This window comes from Falco cherrug, unplaced genomic scaffold, assembly GCF_023634085.1.
Source record: "Falco cherrug isolate bFalChe1 unplaced genomic scaffold, bFalChe1.pri scaffold_224, whole genome shotgun sequence".
In the NCBI taxonomy this organism is placed as follows: Eukaryota; Metazoa; Chordata; class Aves; order Falconiformes; family Falconidae; genus Falco; species Falco cherrug.
In genome coordinates this window covers 63,844-78,178 of record NW_026599400.1, presented here as the reverse complement: position 1 = coordinate 78,178, position 14,335 = coordinate 63,844, and the positions used below count along the sequence as shown (strand labels likewise).

The window sequence follows — 14,335 nt, the reverse complement described above, 5'->3', positions numbered from 1 at the left end:
GGAACCCATGTCACCTTTGTGGCCACCTGGTTCCCTCCCTGGTGGCTACCTGATCCCCTCCCTGGCGGGCCACCAGGTCCCCTCCATGGCCACCAGGTCCCCACCCTGGTGGGCCACCAGGTCCCCTCCATGGTCACCCTGTCTCCTCCATGGCCACCAGGTCCCCTTGCTTGTGGGCCACCAGGTCCCCCCCATGGTCACCCTGTCCCCTCCGTGGCCACCAGGTCCCCTCGCTTGTGGGCCACCAGATCCCCTCCATGGTCACCCTGTCTCCTCCATGGCCACCAGGTCCCCTCCATGGCCACCCGGTCCCCTCCCTGGTGGGCCACCTTGTCCCCTCCATGGCCACCCTGTCCCCTCCATGGCCACCCTGTCCCCTCACTGGTGGGCTACCTGGTCCCCTCCCTGGTGGGCCACCAGGTCCCCTCTGTGGCCACCTGATCCCCTCGCCGGTGGCTCACCCAACCCTTTGCCTTGGTAGATCAAGAAGATCTACCAGAACATCCCCGGTTACGAAGGCGTGAAGATCATCAGCCTCAAGTAAGGGGGTCTTGGATGGGCAAAGGACCTTTTTTGGGGGGGTGGGGGAGGGGCCACCCCGTTGCCCCCCTCCCCCTCCTCACCTCACCGTGTCCCCTCCCGCCAAGGCCTGGCAGCATCGTGGTGGACCACGAGATCTTCTTCGCCGTCAAGGAGACCAGTAACACCAGCACGTTCCAGTCGATCACCCAGGCGTTGGTGGGCAGCTTACGGCAGACCCAGGCCACCCAGGGGGCTGTCAGCACAACACCTGTGGGTGCCCCTCCCCCACCCCCGCCCCCTCCCCCACCCATGGGTGGGGCTTTTTTTGATGGTTCTGCCCCTCCCCCCCCCCCAGCCGTCCTCTGCCTCACGGTGACCCCGGACCCCGTGGTCAGGAACATGACGGAGGCGCCGTCCCTGGAGGGTGAGAGATGGGGGGGAGGGGTCGCTGCACCTCCCCCACCCCCAGAGCCCCCGCCCCACCCACCCCCCCAGCCCCTCAACCCCTCCCCCCCCAGACCCCCGACCCCTCCCCCAGACCCCCGACCCCTCCCCAGAGTCCCGACCCCTCCCCCCAGCCCTCAACCCCTCTCCCAGACCCATGACCCCCCTCACCCCCAGACCCCTGACCCCTCCCCCAGACCCCTGAGCTGGGGGGGGGTCTCCCTTGCCCCCCTCTCCACGCCTAGACCTCTCCCCTAGACCCCTGCCCCTCCCCCAGACTCCCCCCACCCCCAGACCCCCGACTCCTCCCCCAGAGCCCTGCCCCTCCCCCAGGCCCCTGACCCCTCCCCCAGACCCCTGAGCTGGGGGGGGTCTCCTGGATCCCCCTCAACCCCCCTGACCCCTCCCCTAGACCCCATGCCCCTCCCCCAGCCCCCTGCCCCCATTCCAGTCCCCAATGCACCCCCCAGACCCCCTCCCACTCCCCCTATCCCTTTCCCCACCCCACCAGGCCCCTCCCCCCCGATTACCCCCCCTCCCCACCCCACCAGCCCCCCCATGCACCCCACCAGCCCCCTCCCCACTCCCCCAGCCCCCCCATGCCCACACCCCCCAGCCCCCTCCCCCGCTCCCCCCTAGTCCCTTCCCCACCCCACCAGCCCCCTGCCGACCCCCCCAGCCTCCCTGCCCGCTCCCACCACTCCCCTCGCCCGCTCCCACCACCCCCCCTCCCCTCCTCCCACCACCCCCCCTCCCCTCTCCTACCAGCCCCCTCCCCTCTCCCACTAGCCCCCCTCCCCTCGCCCACTAGCCCCTTCCCCACCCCCCACCCACCCCCCATCCCCCATTCTCCCCTCACTTCTCCCCCCCTTTTCCCCCCTCCCCCCCCCAGCCATCTGCTGGAACCGAGCCCCCAAGGACTACCGGGACTTCTACTACCCGGTGGGCCGTGGCCGGGACCATCTCCTGCATCACCGAGTGCACCCCCAACACGGCCACCACCAGGGGACTGCCACTACGGCCAGTGCCACATCACCCGCCAAGGGCCCCCAGTGCTCGTGGAGTGCCACCAGGGGGGTCCCACCACCACCGCAGGGGTCCCACCACCACCTACGGGGGTCCCACCACCACCCTCGAAGGTCCCCACCACCATGAGGGTCCCACCACCACGGGGTTTCCCACCACCATCTCGAGTGTTCCCCCACCCACCATGAGGGTCCCATCGCCACAAGGGTCCCACCACCCACGGGGTTCCCACCACCATCTCGAGAGTCCCCACCACCACCTTGAAGGTCCCACCACCATGAGGGTCCCATCGCCACAAGGGTTCCTACCACCACAGGGTTCCCCCACCTCCATCTCGAGGGTCCCACCACCCACCATGAGGGTCCCACCACCAGAGGGTGTCCCATCGCCACAAGGATCCTACCCACCATGAGGGTCCCCACCACAGTGGTCCCCACCACCACAGGGGTCCCACCACCACAGGAGGTCCTACCACAAGGGTCCCACCACCACAGGGGTCCCACCACCACAGGGGTCCCACCACCACAGGGGTCCCACCACAAGGGTCCCACCACCACAGGGGTCCCACCACCACAGGGGTCCCACCACCACAAGCGTTGCTGGTGGAAGGTCTCCAGAAGGTTCCTGTTGGAGTTTTCTTTTGGGGGGGGGGGGGGGAGGGGCAGGGTGGGCCTGATCCTGGCTCCTCCCACAGGTGCCAGGACGAGGCCCTGTACTGGTACACGAGTCCCAACTGCGCCGGCCGCAATCAGCAAGGTGGCTACTGGGTTGGGGCTGGTGGCCACCATCCTGCTCCTCATCTGCGTCGTCCTCCTCGTGCTCCTGGTCAAGAAACGCCGCAAGTACGTGATCAGGTGAGGAACCGGGGCGGGGGGGGAAGGGGCCGGGGGGAACCCCCCTTTTTGGGGGTCTCTGCCCATCCCCCACCCTCTGAGACCCCCTTTTCAGTGTCCACCCAGTGACTCCAGTACCGTACTGGTGGCCACTGGTACGAGGATGCCAGCGGCTCCACGTGGTACTCGGCCGTGGGGGGAGGGGGGGAGAACCTTCTTTTTGGGGTTCTCTGCCCATCCCCCACCCCTGAGACCCCCTTTTTTTGGGGTCTCTGCCCATCCCCCCACCCGCCTGAGACCCCCCTTTTTTATGTTCACCCAGTGACTCCCAGTGTCGTACTGGTGGCCACTGGTACAAGGACACCAGTAGCTCCACACAGTGGTTGGCCATGGGGGGAGGGGGGGAGAAAGGGAACCCCCTTTTTGGGGGTCTCTGCCCATCCCCCCACCCCCTGAGACCCCCTTTTTGGTGTCCACCCAGTGACTCCCAGTACCGTACTGGTGGCCACTGGTACGAGGACGCCGGTGGCTCCACGTGGCGCTCGGCCGACGGGTTCCTCTACCGCAACATGGGCGCCAAAGACCCTCCAGGTGACCCCTCCCCCCACCCCCCCCCACCCCCCCAGATTTGGGGCCGAGAGAGGCAGAGGCTGGGGGGGAGCCCCCCGCCCCTCCCCCCACCCCAGGGAAGCCCACCCATCCCCCACCCCCACCTACAGGTGATGGGACCCTCCGGGACTTCATGCCAGCACTGGAAACTGGTGGACACCCACGAGGCCGGTGGGTCCTGCCCCTCCCCCACTTCCCCCACCTCCCACCCCCCTCACCCCCGAGGGAGACCCCTCCCCCACCTCTCACCCCCAAGGGAGATCCCTCCCCCACCTCTCCCACCTCTTGCCCCCTCCCCACACCTCACCCCCAAAGGGAGACCCCTCCCCCACCTCTCACGCCCTCCCCCCACCTCTCACCTCTAAGTCAGACCCCTCCCCCACCTCTTGCTCCCAAGGCAGACCCGACCCGTCCCTCAAAGGGGAGACCCCTCCCCCCCCCCAAGGCAGACAGACCCCTCCCCCCCAAAGCAGACCCCTCCCCCCACCTCTCACCCCCTCCCTTCTCCACCCGCAGATGAAGATCTCCAGGCCAAAAACTCATGACCCAGCTATGAGCCTTCGCGGGGCGAGGGGGGGGGGTGAGGGGAGAGGACCCCCCCAGCTGGGGTGAAGACCCCCCCCAAACACCTCTTCTCCCTCAAAGACCCACCCCCCCCCCCAACGTGGACCCCCCCCAGCACGCTGGCAGTGCCAAAAACCCGGGCCAACCCCTCCCCCCCCCCCCCTATTTATTATTTATTTGGGTGATGAAGCTGCCAAGACCCCACCCCCACCTCTGGGGGTCCCCCAGAGGGATGAAGCCCCCTCCCCCACCACAGGGGAGAAATGCTGGAGGGGGGAGGGGGGCGCAGGACTCCCTAAGGGGGTGCAGGCCACAGGGAAGCCCCCTCCCCCATTTCACGCCAATAAATTTATTCTTCTTATTATTCTTGTTGGTCTTCATGCCCCTGGCTTTCCTTACTGGGAGGCTTACTGGGAATACTGGGAGGGGGGGGTGACCACAGGATTCCAGGCCTATTGGGGGTGTGTGTGTGTGGCACTGGGACACCCACCCCCCGGTGGCTGAGCAGCCCCATGTGGGGTTGGGGGGGGGGGGGGGGGGCAGCATCTTGGGGGGAGGGTGGGCATCTCGGGGGGGAGGGGGGCCCAGCATCTCAGGGGGAGGGGGAGCATCTTGGGGGGGGCCACCGTCTTGGGGGGAGGGGGGGCATCTCGGGGGGGAGGGGGGGCAGCACCTTGGGGGGGGGGGAGGGGGCCCAACACCTCAGGGGGGAGGGGAGCATCTGGGGGGGGGGGTCAGCATCTTGGGGGGAGGGGGGGCATCTCGGTGGGGTCAACATCTTGGGGGGAGGGGGGGCATCTCGTGGGGGAGGGGGGGAAGCATTTCGGGGGGGGGAAGGGGCCCCGCATCTTGGGGGGAGGGGGAGCATCTGGGGCGAGGGGCATCTCGGGGGGGAGGGGGGGCAGCATCTTGGGGGGGGAGGGGCATATCAGGGGGAGGGGGAGGGGGCCCAGAACCTCGGGGGGAGGGCGAGGCTCAGGACATCGAGGAGGATAGGGTACCCAGGTCATACTGGGATGTACTGGGTGGTACTGGGAGACACTGGGGAGCACGTGGCACCCAGAATGAACTGGGAAGTACTGGGAAGTACTGGAGAGCACGTGGCACCAGGACCAAACTGGGAAGTACTGGGAGATACTGGGGAGCATGTGGCACCCAGACCGAACTGGGAAGTACTGGGTGGTACTGGGAGACACTGGGGAGCACGTGGCACCCAGAATGAACTGGGAAGTACTGGGAAGTACTGGGAAGTACTGGGAGACACTGGGAAGCATGTGGCACCCAGAACAAACTGGGAAGTATTGGGAGACACTAGGGAGCATGTGGCACCCAGAATGAACTGGGAAGTACTGGGAAGTACTGGGAAGTACTGGGAGACACTGGGAAGCATGTGGCACCCAGAACAAACTGGGAAGTATTGGGAGACACTGGGGAGAATGTGGAACCCAGACCAAACTGGGAAGTACTGGGAGACACTGGGGAGCCCTGGGAAATACTGGGACACCCTGGGGAGCACATGGCACCCAGGACATACTGGGATGCACTGGGAGGTACTGGGATACCCCAGAAAGGAGGGAGTGGGGACACAGGACCCCCTGGAGGGGGGGGAGGGGCGGGGGGCAGCAGGGACAACCTGGGGGGGGAGGGGCTCCCATGGGTGCCAGGGGGTGGAGGTCTCTGGGTGGTCTCTGGGTGGGGGTTCTCCAGAACGTCGGGGTTGGTGGCCCCCCACCCCAAGGTGGGTTCTCCAGGACGTCAGGGGAGGTGGCCCCCCCACCCTAAGGTGGGTTCTCTAGGACATCAGGGGAGGTGGCCCCCCACCCCAAGGTGGGGCAGGACAGGTGGGTGCTGGGCTGGGGACCCACCACGTCTCACCTTAATCTTATCAAGTCACCCAAGGAACCGCCAACCCCTCCCCCACTCTCCTGCACCAGGGTTGGGCCCGTTGCCACCACCCTGGGGTGGCCCTGGGAGGTGGGACCCCGTGGGGACGTCGGGGACCTTCTGAGCCCCGATATTTTTAGCTCGGGTGAGTCAGGGGGTGACGCGGTCCTACCTGGGGTGGGGGTGAGGGACACAAAAGCGTCGCGGTCGCCGCCCTCGGCTCAGTTGCTTGGTGGGTCCCGGCTCTGGAATCTTCTGGGCATGATGGAGCTGGGTGGGGGGTTCCTCCCCCTCCCCCTCCTCCTCCTCCTCCTCCCCCCGCAGGTCCTGGCAGGTAAGGGGGGGGGGGGGGGTGTCACCTCGTGGGTGGTGAGGACCCATCTCCGTGTCCCCAGAAATGTTCCTCTGGGGGATTGGGTGGCATCCCCAGAGACCCCCACCTCAGGCACCCATGGGTGCATCCCCAGAGACCCCCACCCAAAGACCCCCACCCCAGAACCCATGGGTGCCATCCCAGAGACCCCCACCCCCAGAGGGGTGGGGTGGGGGTGGGGGGTGGGTCCCCACCCACTGGAAGCCCCCCGAGACCCAAGGTGGGAGCACCCCCACCCTTGGGGTGGGGGAGGGGTGACCCCAGGGTGCGGTGGCCGTGAGGGTGTCCCACCTGTCACCCAGGTGGGGGGCAAGGTCTCCCATGGGAGCCCCCTCCCCTCTTTACATTCTGGGTGGTGGGGCAAGTTCTCCCAGTGGATGTCCCCTCCCCCTTTTCCTCTCTGGGTGGGGGGCAAGGTCTCCCATGGGTGCCCCCTCCCCTCTTTCCTCTCGGGGTGGGGGGATTTCTTGCCTCAGGCACCAAACCTGGATTTTTGGGGGGTGGGGGTGTGACGACCCCCCCACCCCCACCCCGAGGGTGTTGGGTTGGGTGCCATTGACCCCGCAGTTGGGTGGGTGCAGGGGGGTGGTGGACCCCCGCGTCCTCCACGTGTGGGGGGGTGGGTTTCAAGACCCTTTTTGGGGTCTCCCACCTCCCCACCTCCCCCAACCTGAGGTACCTTCCATCCAGCCCCTTGCCAGAACGGTGGCACGTTGGTGGGGGAGGGGTGCGTGTGCCCCCCCGGTTACACCGGTCCCCGCTGCCAACTGGAGGACCCCGCCGGCGCGTGCCAGAACGGGGGGACGGCGGTGGGCACCGGCTGCTACTGCCCCCCGGGATTTCGGGGGTCCCTCTGCCAAAACCCCCACCCCCCCAGCGCCTGCCAGAACGGTGGGACGGCTTTCGGCACTGGCTGCGTGTGTCCGCCGGGATACGGGGGGGCCACCTGCCAGCACCCCCAGGACCTCGACTCCTGCCTCAACGGGGGGACCTTGGTGGTGGGGGGCACCTGTCAGTGCCCCCCCGAAACTTGGGGACCCCGGTGTGAGTGTATCGAGCCGGTCACGGTGGCCACCACCACGAGCACAGGGAGGGGGGAGGTGGCATCTACGTCAGCGTTGGGCACCAATGGCGTCACACGGCCCGTGGGGAACCGTGCCACGGTGGTCACCACCGTGGAAAGTGACACCACGGTCGTGGAGGTGACGCCAAGAAACACCACGATGGTGACACCAAGCAACACCACGATGGTGACCTCCATGGAAAGCAACACCACGGCCATGGTGGTGACACCAAGAAACACCACGGCCACGATGGTGACCTCCATGGAAAGCAACACCACGGCCATGGTGGTGACACCAAGAAACACCACGGTCACGGTGGTGACCTCCATGGAAAGCAACACCACGGCCATGGTGGTGACACCAAGAAACACCACGGTCACAGTGGTGACACCAAGAAACACCACGGCCACGGCGGTGACCCCAACCAACACCACGATGGTCACCTCCATGGAAAGCAACACCATGGCCACGGTGGTGACCCCAACCAACACCACGGCCACGGTGGTGGCCCCAACCAACACCACAGCTGTTGGAAGCAACACCACGGCCGTGTCACCAGCTACCCCCGTGGTAAGTGTCACCACGCCTATGGAAAGCAACACCACGGTCACGGAAAGCAACATCACGGCCACCACCATGGAAAGCACAACCACGGTTGTGTCACCAACTGGCTCCATGGAAGGTGACACCACGGCCATGGAAACCAACATGACGGCCACTACCAAGGAAAGCAAGACCACGATTGTGCCACCAACCGGCCCCATGGAAGGTGACACCACGGCCATGGAAGGCAACACCACGGCCACCACCATGGGAAGCAACACCACGGCCACCTCCACGGAAGGCACCACCACGACCACCCTCCCAACCACCCCCACCACCACCTCTGCTGCCCCAGCACCGGTTCATCCCAGTGCCACACCAGTGAGCCCTTCGGATGCCACCACGAGGGTCACAACGGTGATGCCCCAGCCCCCTCCCACCACCACGATGTTGGGTCCTGGCTCCACCACCATCACCACCAGCACCTTGGCCACCCTCTGCCTCTACCTCCCACATGGCTCCAGCCCTCCAGCTAGTGGGTGTCTCTCCATGGGGTCCTCGGGTGGGGCTTCTCCATTCTGGGGGGGGGACATGGGGGGCTCCTGGGGTGGAGGTGAAGGAGGGGAGAAGGTTGGACATGGGTCCAGCCCTGGGGCTGGTGGGTGTCCTGGCATGAAGGCCCTAGGGTGGGGGTCTCCTTGCCAGGGGTCTCCTGGGACCAGGGGAGGAAGGGGGAGGAAGAAGGAGGGATGGGGGTCTACCAAACCCAAAGATCAGAGCTTCTGGGTCCCCCTCACCAAATCGACCTTCTGGGTCCTCCTCGCCAAATCCAGACCTTCTGGGTCCTCCTCACCAAATCGATCTTCTGGTTCCCCCTCACCAAATTGAACTTCTGGGTCCTCCTCACCAAATCGATCTTCTGGGTGCCCCTCACCAAATTGACCTTCTGGGTGCCCCACACCAAATCCAGACCTTCTGGGTCCCCCTCACCAAATTGAGCTTCTGGGTCCTCCTCACCAAATCGACCTTCTGGGTCCCCTTCACCAAATCCAGACCTTCTGGGTCCCCCTCACCAAATCCAGACCTGCTGGGTCCTCCTCACCAAACCCTTCTGCCCCCAACTCTCTTTCAGTCACCTGCCACAACGGCGGCGTCGCCAACTTGACCGAGTGCCTTTGCCCACCCGGTTACTCCGGTCCCACCTGTGAGACGGTGAACATCACCGACAGCTGCTCCAGCGGCAGCACGGCAGTGGGCAACCGCTGCATCTGCCCACCGGGGTGGACGGGGTCCCGGTGTGACACCCGTGATGAAACCACGGCTTGTCAGAATGGAGGGACGGCCGTGGGCACCGAGTGTCACTGCCCCAGTGGGTTTGATGGACCACGGTGCGAGAACCACCACACCACCACTGTTCCCACCACGGAAAGGACCAGAAGAACCACCACCACCACCCCCATCCCTACCACCACAAGTAGGTCTTCCTCAGTGTGGGTGCTGGTGCAAAGACCCCACTTTGGTTATTTCTTGGAGAAGGTCCCACCCCTTGAAGGGGTTTGGACCCTTGAAGGTTCAGTGGTGGGTGCCCCCCCACCATGCCACGGGGACCACAGCCCGGCACTGCTGGTGGGGACTGGTCCAGTGAGATGGTTGACCAACCAACTGGCCCAGCGAGATGGTTGACCAGCCAACTGGTCCAGGAAATGGTTGACCAGCCAACTGGCCCAGCAAGACGGTTGACCAAACAACTGGCCCAGCCAGATGGTTGACCAGACAACTGGTCCAGTGAGACGTTTGACCAGCCAACTGGTCCAGGAGATGGTTGACCAGCCAACTGGCCCAGTGAGATGGTTGACCAACCAACTGGTCCCACTGGTTTCCTCCTTGTCCCCTTGGCCAAGACCAACTGTGGGGCTGGGGTGATGGTGCACCCAACTGGATGGATCTGGGGGGGGAACAAGCAGGGTGCTGGACATCAGGGGGGTAGGGAAAAGTGTTGGGGGGTCTCCATGAGTCCTTGTGTCCTTCTCCCCACAGACCCCTGCCTGAACGGGGGTTACTGGAATGGGATCAATTGTCACTGCCCCCCCAACCTTCAGGGACCCTTCTGCCAGTTTGGGGCACCAACCATCAACATCACGGCAGGTAAGAGGGGGACACCCTTCCTTGTCCCCAAGAGGGGACACCCCCATGGGATGTCCCCATCTCACTGCTGTCCCACCCCCTGCCCTGAAGCGCTGAGCTCCTCCGTCATGATGGAGATGCGCATCACCAACCGGGACTTCTCTGAGGACATGGGGGACACCTCATCCACCGCCTACCGCAGCTTTGTGGATGAGTTCAGCCAGACGGTGAGACCCTCTTGGTGTCCCCACTATGGAGGGGGTTCACCAGGACCACCCCACGCCACCACCAGCCAGCCCAGCCCCACTGGTGACACGTGTCTCTCTGTCCCCAGATGGACCAGATCTACCGCAACGTCTCCGGCTACCACAGCACCTGGGTCATGACCCTGGCGTGAGTGTGTGGCTGGGGGTGGAGTGGAGGTGGGGTGGGGTGGGATGGGAGAGAAACCACTGGGATGGGGTGGGATGAGTAAGGAACCACTGGGATGTGGCGGGATGGAATGGGATGGGTGAGGAACCACTGGGATGGGATGGGATGGGATGGGTGAGGAACTGCTGGGATGAGAGGGGTGAGGATGGCATGGGTGAGGAACCACTGGGATGAGATGGGATGGGTGAGGAACCACTGGGGTGGGATGGGATGGATGAGATGGGATAGGTGAGGAACCTCTGGGATGGGATGGGTGAGGATGGGACAGGTGAAGAACCACTGGGATGAGATGGGATGGGTGAGGAACCGCTGGGGTGGGATGGGATGGATGAGATGGGATAGGTGAGTAACCTCTGGGATGGGATGAGTGAGGATGGGATGGGTGAAGAACCACTGGGATGGGATGAGACGAGCAAGGAACCTCTGGGCTGGGCTGGAAATGGGATAGGTGAGGACCCCCCAGCTGATGTTCTCGCTGCCCCACAGAAGAGGTAGTGTGGTGGTCAACTACAGAGTCCTGCTGCACCCACCGGCCAGAGCCACCAGCCTTGCCCACCGTGCCCAGGAGCTGCTGGAGGCCGCCAACGCCGCGCCTCAGCCCCGCAACTGCAGCCACTTGGCGAGTAGGTGCCAAACTCCCCACGGCTGGTCAAGCTTGGTCCTTCACATCTCTGGTGGCTTCCCATGACCACTCCCCACTGTTCCTCTCTCCCCAGAAGGACTTTGCTTCACCACATCCTCCTCCAGAGCTGCCCACGCTGGGTTGGCGCTCAAAGACAGCAGTGAGTGGGGGTGGCTGGGACACTGGGGGGGGGGGGGGGGGGGAGGGGGGTGCTCAGCTGGCCGCTGCTTCTCCTCTCCAGACATCTGCAGGAAGTTCACGCCGGCCAACTTCAGCCAATACTACCACTTGTACCGTACGAGGAACGGCAACTTCTGCGTCACCAGCTGCAGCATCAACGTCCCCGGCGCCTTCGACTGCCATGGTGGTGACTGCTACTTGACGATGGAGGGACCCAGTTGCTTGTGGGTGGACCCCAACCTCACCCGTCCCCCTCCCCATGGGTCCCACCTTCGCCCCGGGTCCAAACCTCCCCCTGATGTTGAATTTAAACTGGATTCTGGGCCTAAATGGAAGGACAAGCCCAATCTTGACCCAAACCCAACCCAACCCTACTCCAGGCTTAACCCTAACGTGACCTTTCACCCAACCCTTGACCTCCAAGCCTCAGGTCTTCACCCCAAAGCTCCAACCCTGCCCTCCAAACCCAACCCTTGACCTCTAAACCCCAACCCTGCCCTCCAAACCCCAACCCTGTCCTCCAAACCCCAACCCTTGACCCCCAAACCCAACCCTTGACACCCAAAAGCCTCAATCCTTGACCCCTAAACCCAGACCTTGATCCTCAAACTCAACCCTTGACCCTCAAATCCAACCCTCGACCCCCAAAAACCCCAACCCTGCCCCCCAAAAACCCAACCCTTGACCCCTAAACCCAGCTTTTGACCCTCAAACCCAGCCCTTGACCCCCAAAACCCAACCCTTCACCTCCAAACCCCAACTCTGCCCTCCAAACCCAACCCTTGACTCCCAAACCCAACCCTTGACCCCCAAAAGCCTCAATACTTGACCCCTAAACCCAGCCCTTGACCCTCAAACCCAACCCTTGACCCCCAAAACCCAACCCTTGACCCCAAAACCCCAACCCTGCCCTCCAAACCCAACCCTTGACCCCCAAAAGCCTCAACCCTTGACCCCCAAAACTCAGACCTTGACCCTCAAATCCAGCCCTTGACCCAGCCCCAGCCCTTGACCCCCAAATTCAACCTTGACCCCCCAAAACCAACCCTTGACCCCCAAAAGCCTCAACCTTTGACCCCTAAACCCAACACTTGACCTCCAAAGCACCAGGTTTGAGCCCAACACCCCAACCCTTGACCCCCAAACCCAACCCTTGACCCCCAAAAGCCTCAACCCTTGACTCCTAAACCCAACCCTTGACCTCCAAAAGCCCTTGATCACAACCCCAACCCCAACCCATGGACATGGGGCTGGATGTCCTGGGTTCTCCCCACCTCTGAGAAGGGCCCTGGGTTTCCAGTGGGTTCCTCAGAGGATCCCAGCCCCCCGAGCCCAACCCTGGGCCAGATTTGGGGAGCAAGGACCCTCTTCCCATGTTCCATCACCCCCCACAGCTGCCCGACCATGCCCTGGTACCTGACATCTGGTGACTATTGCCAGACCCACATCAGCAAACTGGGTCTGGGTCTGGGTCTGGGTCTGACCCTCCTCATCCTCCTCATCCTTTCCATCGCCCTCATCATCTGCTTGGCCCAAGGGAAGAAGAAATCTGCCAGTGCCAGGTGAAAGGGATGGGGGGAGGGGGTCTGTTGGGGGGGTGTGGGTGGGGAGGACACCAAGCTGGGTTGCCCTCAGGTGCATCCCCTCACCCAAACTTGGGGGACAGCAGCTTTTCTTCATGGTGGGGGGTGGGAGGGTTCAACTCCCCAACCCCAGGGAGGGCTCAGACCCCAACGTTGGAGCCTCTGAGCTCCAGCATCTCCCCCCTTGCCCCTCCCCAGCTTCCCCCCACCCCTCCCGCAGACCAAGACCCATGGACTTACTGGTTCTTGGCTCTACAGCACAACTGGTGACGAAGACAACTCGTTGGACAGCCGGTGCAACAGCCACACCACCGGTATCTACCACGTGAACGGCAGAGGCTCCATGCCCTGGTCAAGTGAGCCCTATTGAGGGGTGGGGGTGGGGTAAAAAACCAACTCCTTAGTGTGGAGACCCCTCCCCAACCCTTGCCAGACCCTCACCCTCCTTCCTCTTCCAGGCCCCTATGGACATGGTTCCTACCAGCCCAGCATGGAGGTGGCAGCACCCACCACACCAGTAGGTGGTGGGGCAACGTGGGTGCCGTAGAGGTCACCGTGGACGCCGGTGGGGGGTGAGGGACACCCTCCATCCTCACTGCCCCCTCCCCTCCTTGCAGGTGCTAGCAGAAGGGGCAGCACCGCTCTGACCCCCCCCCCCAAGTCCTCAAAAAATATCTGGTAGGGGGTGATCAAGGCTTCCTTGGTGCCCCACGCTGGGCGAGACCCTTGGCATGGGGTGGGGGTAGCGACCGAAGACCTCAGCCCCTCTGGAGAGGGGAGGTGGGAATGCCCCCCCCCCCCCAAATTCGGGGGCAAAAGCGAGAGGGAAGCGGTTCCTCTGTGAGAGAGGAGGGGTCTCACCATGGTCTTTGGTGGCTTCTTCACTGGAGAGGACATCACTGTGCCCGGTGGGGGCTCCATGCATCTCAGGAAGCCTCACCTCGAGCCCGATAATCCTTATCTTGGTGGAAATTATATTTATTGATCTATTTATTTCATCTCCTGAAAAATAACACAGAAAGATGGAGCTGGGGGCAGGGAAGGGGGTGGAATTCCCAAAGGCAGGGTGATAACACTGGTGGCCCACTTGGGGGTCAAGAGGTGGGGGTGGGGGGTCATGGTTGGGGATGTTGAGGTTGAGATTGGGGTCTTGGGGGTCATGGTTGGGTTTTAGAGGTTGTGGTTGGGGTCTTGGGGGTCACGGTTGGGATTTAGAGGTCGTGGTTGGGTTTTAGGGGTCGTGGTTGGGGTCTTGGGGGTCACGGTTGGGGTCTTGGGGGTCATGGTTGGGTTTTAGGGGTTGGGGTTGGGGTCTTGGGGGTTGTGGTTGGGATCTTGGGGGCCATGGTTAGGTTTTAGGGGTTATGGTTGGGGGCCTTGGGGGTTGTGGTTGGGGTCTTGGGGGTCATGGTTGGGTTTTAGGGGTTGGGGTCTTGGGGGTCGTGGTTGGGGTTTTATGGGTTGAGATTGGGGTCTTGGTCACTAATGGGGATTTTGAGGTCAAGATTGGGGTCTTGGGGGTCACAGTTGGG

General features: G+C 63.8%; 1 protein-coding gene across 1 annotated transcript in view; it reads left to right on the top strand.

Annotated features, from left to right (window-relative positions):
* Positions 1 to 11,697, top strand: part of LOC129735056 (uncharacterized) — a 31,012-nt gene extending 19,315 nt beyond the window's left edge. The window contains 15 exon segments of the mRNA XM_055700427.1: positions 482 to 540; positions 648 to 796; positions 878 to 946; positions 1,859 to 2,029; positions 2,687 to 2,846; positions 3,307 to 3,416; positions 6,207 to 6,216; positions 7,133 to 8,397; positions 8,995 to 9,336; positions 9,900 to 10,007; positions 10,098 to 10,213; positions 10,321 to 10,379; positions 10,905 to 11,041; positions 11,135 to 11,200; positions 11,282 to 11,697. Of these exon segments, the coding sequence (XP_055556402.1) occupies positions 482 to 540; positions 648 to 796; positions 878 to 946; positions 1,859 to 2,029; positions 2,687 to 2,846; positions 3,307 to 3,416; positions 6,207 to 6,216; positions 7,133 to 8,397; positions 8,995 to 9,336; positions 9,900 to 10,007; positions 10,098 to 10,213; positions 10,321 to 10,379; positions 10,905 to 11,041; positions 11,135 to 11,200; positions 11,282 to 11,697 (3,237 nt within the window).
* The last annotated feature ends 2,638 nt before the right edge of the window (positions 11,698 to 14,335 follow it).